General features: G+C 45.2%; 1 protein-coding gene across 1 annotated transcript in view; it reads right to left on the minus strand.

Annotated features, from left to right (window-relative positions):
- Window positions 1-6,617, minus strand: part of Polr1e (RNA polymerase I subunit E) — a 14,518-nt gene extending 7,901 nt beyond the window's left edge. Inside the window, exons 1-6 of the mRNA XM_004631833.2 lie at window positions 6,480-6,617; window positions 6,116-6,219; window positions 4,560-4,636; window positions 3,531-3,616; window positions 1,811-1,869; window positions 910-1,054 (exon numbers count right to left, since the gene is read on the minus strand). Coding sequence (XP_004631890.1) covers window positions 910-1,054; window positions 1,811-1,869; window positions 3,531-3,616; window positions 4,560-4,636; window positions 6,116-6,219; window positions 6,480-6,555 — 547 coding nt within the window. The 5' untranslated portion in view covers window positions 6,556-6,617. The remainder of the gene's footprint in view (window positions 1-909; window positions 1,055-1,810; window positions 1,870-3,530; window positions 3,617-4,559; window positions 4,637-6,115; window positions 6,220-6,479) is intronic.
- Window positions 6,618-7,406: the final 789 nt, after the last annotated feature.

A 7,406-nucleotide genomic window follows, 5' to 3' on the forward strand; every position in this document is an offset into this window, starting at 1 on the left:
AAAAAAAAAAAAAAAAAAAAAAAACAAACTATATACAGTTATCATCAGATACAGATTCTCTTAAAATTTGTAGAATTCCACTGAATACTTTCACTAATGTTATTTTAATATATTTACCTAATTTTTAAATAGTATGATTAAGGGCTGGCCAAATAGCTCAGCAGATTAAAGTGCCTGCAAGCAGGCACAGGGGCCAGGGGTTTGATCCTGGGGCCTGCCATCTGGCCCTGCTCCCGAGGTGCGCTGAAACAGCAATTGAGACTGGGCATGGTGGAACACGCCTGTAATCCCAGCTCTTGGGAGGCTGTAAGCAGGCGGATCACTACAAGTCCGATCTAGTAGTGAGACCTGAACACCCTGTAGACCCTTCCCTAAAATGCAAATAAGTAAATAAGTAGTATGATTAAATATACAGAGAAAGACCCACTAATTCCCAAAGTGAAATGGTACCTCTGGAGGCTGTTTCACCATTGCATCAGCCTTTTTTATTTTTGCAGAACCAGGGATTGAACTCAGGCCGTTGAGCTTGCCAGGCAAGCACTTATTCTACTAAGCTATCTCCCCAGCCCTGCATCAGCCTTTTTGACTAAAGGCTTCTGCAAGTCACACAGACTTGCAGACCTTCTCTTCCCTATGTGCCCTGCAGACCATTGCCCTGTATCAAGAATAGGGCAGGTGCACATCGTTTCCTATGCCTGTCTCTTCCACTTGACTAAGCCACAGAGAATAGCATCATGTGGGTGCTCCATATGGCTTCCTGAGACTGTCCCTCAGAAGGACCTTGGCAAATAGCAGGAAGGAATCCAGCCTAAACCCTATCACCTCAACTTGGACACTGGCTAAAGATCTCAGAAGGAAGAGAAAGCGGTTTCTGTGGGCAGATTTTTACCCAAAATTCCAGCTGCTTACCTTCCACACCCTTTGTATCAATGATCTCCTCTGCAGCTTTAGCTACTGCAAGATTCAAAGATTCACTACCGACTTTGTTCATTCTCCTGGAGTTCAGAGCTCGTTTCTGCTTAGTGGTACCAAAGGCCTCAATGCAAGAATCCATCTGTTCAAGAGACAAATCTGGTTAATGGGAGCAGTCTGGGCAGGCACTGCTATTCCTAGCTACATAACTACAAAGAAACTCCAGACTCCCCACCACCATCTCGCTTCTCCCCACCTAACTTCTAAGTCTGTTAAGTCATTCCTACCGGACCTATCACAGGACTGTTGTACACATCAAAGGATACTGGCAGATTTGACATGCTTACTTCATAAACTGTTAAAAGGCCATTTATAAATTAACAGCTTTTCCATCAGTAATGGACTATAACATTGCTAACATATCATTTAGTCTTTCGCCCTGAGCCAGAGTCTCACATCTCTTCTCTCAGCGCACTGCCCCAGAAAGTACTCAAGGCTCAATCAGTGGGCCATCCTAGGGTGAAATAATCTTTGCAGGAACTTTCTATGTTGAAAAATCCCAAAGTTCAATGTATTTTAATGTGAAAGTTTCCAGGCATAACCAACATTTTCTGAATTGTGGACCGAATCCTAAAAGCCAGTATTACATGACACCTTATTAGCCCAAAGAACAAGTTCTAAACACGAGCACAGAACTGCATTCAGCTGCTCCAGACAGGAGAGGGTCTGTTCTGTGAGACCTGGATGGCTCTGCACATGGAAACTGTCCAGAGAATCACAGCGAAGGGGCTGAGAGCACCAGGAGACTGGAGTCCAACCAGCCCTTTGTACTCTTGGAGAAACATGAGGCCCAGAGGAAACTGCCTCAGTCCCCACATTGTAATTCTGTCATACTCACCTTTTCTCTGAAAGTTTTGGTCTGACTCTCCAATGTGGGTTCACTCTCAATTGATTCATCTGTCAAAATACAAAAACAGAAAGGGGAGAGGGAAAATTTTAAGATGTACAGATAGTTATTTAGTTTTTTGAGACAGGGTCTTATGGTTCCCAGGCTGGTCACAAACTCATGGGCTCACCTGATTCACCTGCCTCACCCTCCTACCTCTGAGAAGCCAGAACTGTAAGAGTGTGCCAAAATGACTGACTCTGAATGGCCTACAAATACTAATAGAGTTTAAATTTTTTATTTTTGGTGGGCCGGGGAGATAGCTCAGTAGAAAAAGCGCTTGCCTGGCAAGCGCAAGGGCCTGAGTTCAATCCCTGGTTCTCCCCCCTCCCCCCCAAAAAAATGTATATTTTTGCAAATAACCAAAAAAAAAAAATAGACATCTGTATTACAGAGCTTCCACAAGCCTAATGTGAATGTATACTGTGAACTTTTAATATGTAGCCGTAGTACACAGATAAGAGAACTGCGGAACAGAACAGGAAGTCAAATGAAGGAGTCATCTGCTCCAACTCACTGTATGAAAAAGAAAAAAAATGAGGCCTCCTGATGAAATGATTTGCCTCAGTGAGTTCCCCAGACAGAGGCAAAGACAGGCTCAGAAACCAAGCCCTTAGCCCTTTCCATCAATAGTTTTGTTCTCCTGGTAAAAGACTTAAAAACAGTCATTAACATGAGGTTTGTATTTTTTACATGATACCCTTCAGCTTTCCACAAGCACTCAAATAAAGGGCAGTACAATCTAGTGGACAAGAGCACAAGCTCTGGAGTGGTCTTATGTCACCAGACCACTGGATTAGAGAAAAAAAAAAAAAAAACAACAACAGATCTCCCCCAAATTAGATAGTATATAGTGACTTTTCATCAACATGAAAATTACTCTCCAACCTAAAAGAATTTCTTTCACCTATCAGAGATTCTAAAACCTCCACATGCAAAATAGTTAAGAACTAAGAAAGGCCTTAGATGAAAAACAATATCCTTTGGGATATGTCCTCCAACATTCTATACCAGTCTCTGTTCAACTTGCTTTACTGGTCCTTCTGATTTCACACCTGTAAACACTGGACACAGGAGCTGTGTCAGCCTTGCTTACCTACTCACAGCCATCTACACCCCCAGCTTGGTGCCCAGGGAATAGTAAACTTGCTAAATTTACAAGTTCAAACCCGTTTCAAGAACAAAAAAAAAAAGCCATCTGAGAGAAATGAAAAGAGAGAGGTACTCAATTAACAACCAAGGTTTATTATTTTTTCAATTATTTATTTATTTATTTGGTACAGGGTCTTGCTATGCAGCTCAGACTCATAGTGATCATCTGGTCTCAGCCTCTCCAGCAGTGGGATTACAGGGGTGGGCCACTACACCCAGTTTCAGTGGCCAGCTTGGTGCGGGGGTGGCACGGTATGTGGTACCAGGGATCGAACAATGTCTTACAATAACATTTAAAAAAAAAAAGTTGGGGATGCCTCTCAATGGCAGAGCATTGCCTAGCATGCACAAGGCCCTGAGTTTAATCTCTAGTACTAGAAATAAAACAGAATTGGCAGAAAGGCAGCCTTGTAAAAATAATTACAGAATGTGCTTTACATACCAAAAACTTAAATGAACTCACCCAACAAACTCAAACTCTGCAGAGTTACTATGAGTTTTCACAGTAACTGAGACCTACCTGCAAACAGTGGCTGCATATTAAACAATTCAGCATCATATACTTCCATTTGGCCAGAAGTCTTGCTCAAAATTCCCACAAAGTGCCTGAATAAAGAAATACCACAGAGTGTTCAAGGTACTATTTCTACAATTGCCTTTTCTTTACCCTTCTTCTGTCCCAATAACCTAAGGTATGCACCAACTTGCTCTTAAGTATCTCTTTCAGCAGCAATCCTCTGCATGGAGAGGGAAAAGGAAAGATGGCAAAGGGGACATGAGGTGGATCTAGAATAAAAGGTTGCCTGGCAATTCTGCTAGCCAGTCACATCTGGACTCACTGATGGACAGGGAAACTCTTCTGAGGCATAAGAATCTACAATTATGTTAGACTTTACTGTGCACCATTTTTTCTTCTTCTTCTTTTTTGTTTGAGAGTGTCTCACTACACAGACTGAGCTGGCTTCGAACTCACAGTGAGCCTCCTGCGTCAGCCTCCAAGGTGCTGGGATTATAGCCATGCACCATCTGCCCAGCTATGCACTAAATTTCTATGGAGGCAAATGATGAGAGACACCAATCCAAAATCTATCATCTTTACAAGGGGATGATACAGAATTAAGTTGTAAGCACTTACACATCTAACTGCCTTCTATCAAGACATGCCAGCAGGAGCTCTGAGAGAGCCTTGTTTGTGTTTCATTCTTTATGTCATCATAAGGACCATGTCTGCCTCACACCCTATAGGCCTCACATCATACAGACTGTTCAAACTGAACAATCCTCAATATACAGAGAAACCCAGGGGTCAGTGAAGGGATGAGCTGTCCAGTTACTGCCAAGGTTGGATGCAAAGTGCATGCTATAAAGACTAAGAACAGGGCCAAGAACATAATTCAGTGGTACAGCACCTGCCAAGCAAACACAAGGTCCTGAGTTCAATTCTCAGAACAGCAACAAAAAACAGTAACAACAACTGAGAACACCAATGTAAGTGCCTCGACACTAATCTCCCCATCACCCATCCCACAGCCCCTCTCTCCATCCTTACCTGCATAGAGTGTTACACTTGAGGGCTCCAATCCCAAAATTATTTCCAACATAGGAAAGTCTATCTGTTTCAGCTGCCTAAAAGTATAAGAGAGGGGTAGTCAATTAACAAACAATGTTGAAAAGTGTTAAGCACTTGTAGTCTCAAAATCCAGGATCACAGTGGATTAGCACTAGTCGCCCTCTAGGAAATGATCCAGTCTCACCATTTGTACAGGAACCTGGCATAGTCCCAGGGAAAAGGCAAAAAAAGCTTCTGAAAACAAAGCCCACAGATAGTACTGGCTTCTAAATGATACAAAAAGGTTTTTTTTTTTTTTTCAATGTATTTGGTACAGGGTCTAAAGGATGTTCATAGTCTCACTACATAGATCAAACTCGTAGTGATCCTCCTGTTTTCAGCCTCCCAAGTGCTGCCGCCCCCGCCCCCAAGGCGTGCTGAGACTGCAGTGGAGACTGGGCATGGTGACGCGTGCCTGTAATCAACCCGGGGATCTGCCTAGGCAGGCACTTTAGTCCACTGAGCTATGTGGTTGGCTAAAAAAGTTTTGGTGGGAGTTGCACTACATGACTCAACAGAGTGGCCATAACAAATATGCACCACAGTGATTTTGCAGGCAACTTCTTTGTCCAAAGTTCAAGCTTCTTGATCTTTGCCTACTTCCCCAGTGACTGCTCTGTGCATATATATATATATATATATATATCTCCATCCCCCACTGGCTCTGGATACCTTAAATGAAGGTCTGATAAGGCATGAGGATCTGGGGATCGAACCACAGTATCCTGAGCCTGACTGTTTTACTTAAGCAGGCACGTAAACAACTGAACTAATGGGCAGGCCCCCCTGCTCTTTGCAATCTGAAAAGCATTGGAAATGACCAATTCACTCCCTAGTCACAACCAAGTTTTTTTCTTGCCTTTGTTCTTACTGTCCTCTCCTCTTAGAACACCAAGCCTTGGCTGTCAAAACTTCCACCATGCTCCAGGGCTCTGCTCCTTTTACCACGAAGAAATCATTCTGGCAAACAAAGCTCTCTTCCCATTGAGCTCATTCTGTCCTGCATTCTTCTTCCCCCAGCCTCTGAGCTTTGTCTGCTACACATGTGTCCTCACACAGTACTCACCTCTTTAGAGCAGAGGTTCTCAACATGAGGAAATTCACTGTAGTGTCACTGATTTCCAGCAGGTGTAGCCCTGAGATGCTATACCCTGGAATGCCTAAGCCTGGCACCCACAACAAGAAAATATTGGGCTCAAAACATCAATAGTTCCAAGGCTGAAAACCCTGCATTAGAGTACAAAACCCCTCCAAGTAGGACCAGGTGTGATATGGTTGTTTTCCCAGTAGCCTACTGCACGAGGATACAATAGGTGTTCAATAAATGCATTCTGAAAACATACGAAAAACCACCCCCAAGCTGCTGGGGCTCAGAGTTCTTCCAAGATTCATTTGCTACAATCCTTTTTGTCCCCTTGTGCCCCCCCCCCACTGTTGTCCACACCAAGAGGCCTGCTGAAATATGGAGAGTGGAATCAATACACTGCAGCACTTACCAAGATCCGCTGACTCCTCTTCCTCGGGTTTGTGGAGTCAGTGCTGTTGTACAAAGTGAAGCGCAAGTTGTCTGGATTCTGTAGCTTCCCATTGGAAAACTGAACTGTAAGAGAGCAACCCAAGAATTAGATGACAGCAAGGAAACTGGGTACGGTGGGGAGGAAAAGGTGTGTCACTGGGAAAGACATGTAAGTTCAGGGGGCTGAAGGAAGTCCTGATCAAGTTTCTAAGAGGGGTGTTGGAGACTAGGTGGTCCCAGCCCAAGTAGGCAGGGGACCTGATGAGAGGCGGAAAGACCGCAGAGGTACCCAGACGGCGAGAGAGAGGACTACAGGGACTCTGCTCTGGCGCCACAGTCTTTACCCAGTACAGCTCTCTGGCTCTCGTCCGGCTCCCCACAGTATTGCCACCTCGCGGTGGGTAACACCTCGGCTCCCATTTTGACTCCACAGCTGTCCAGGTGAGGAGAGGAGACAGCAAATTCCCTACCACGTGAGTTCCCAGCAATCACCGCGAACAGGAAGAGGCGTGGCCTCTGGGTTCCAGCCGGAGCTCGCCTGGGCGTGGCCCCGCCCCTACTCCTGAGCGGCCCATCCTCTGTCCCACCCCGCACTGGGCGGAGAGGCGCAGTCTTAGCCAGGGCAACGCTACAATCCCTCTCCCGCCGGGTCTGCGAGGAGTATCACCCGACTGGCCCAACGCTCTGCCTTCATCTAAAGGGTTAGTAGAACTGAGTCCACAGCAAGGACAGGTCCTGTAGTTTCAGCTGCAGCGGTGTAAGAGCTTTCACCTCTATAGTGGTCATCTTTCTCTTCTACCGTGACAAAGACACCTCCCTAAGGCCTGAAAAGAAAAAGCCAAATTGAAATTCAGAATTCTCTAACAGAACTCCAAGTGAAGGTGGCACCTGGTACAGAGCTGCTCATTGGTAAGGTCTCCCATGCACCAAAATGAGCACCCAAACCTTCATGTAGTCCAGGATTCAGCTACAGCCACACTCCATGATCTCTCCGCCTGAGGCACGCATCCACCTACCTGTACAACCCGAGCAGGATGGACCTGGCGGAGAGAAGCTCAGAAACTTCAAAGCATTGGGGCGGCGAGGGCGTGGTTCTGCGGATTTAACAGCAGTTTTTCCTCCTGGGGACTCATCAGAGTAGGAAAAGGGCAAAAGGAAGACTTTGGTTTCGGTGTCTTTGAGATAACATCACTGTGTAACCCAGGCTGGCCTCAAACTCACAATCCTTCCCAAATACTGGGATTGCAGGAATGTGATAAAACATACCTGGC

The sequence above is a fragment of the Octodon degus genome, unplaced genomic scaffold (genome assembly GCF_000260255.1).
Source record: "Octodon degus isolate 3935 unplaced genomic scaffold, OctDeg1.0 scaffold00045, whole genome shotgun sequence".
Classification (NCBI taxonomy): domain Eukaryota; kingdom Metazoa; phylum Chordata; class Mammalia; order Rodentia; family Octodontidae; genus Octodon; species Octodon degus.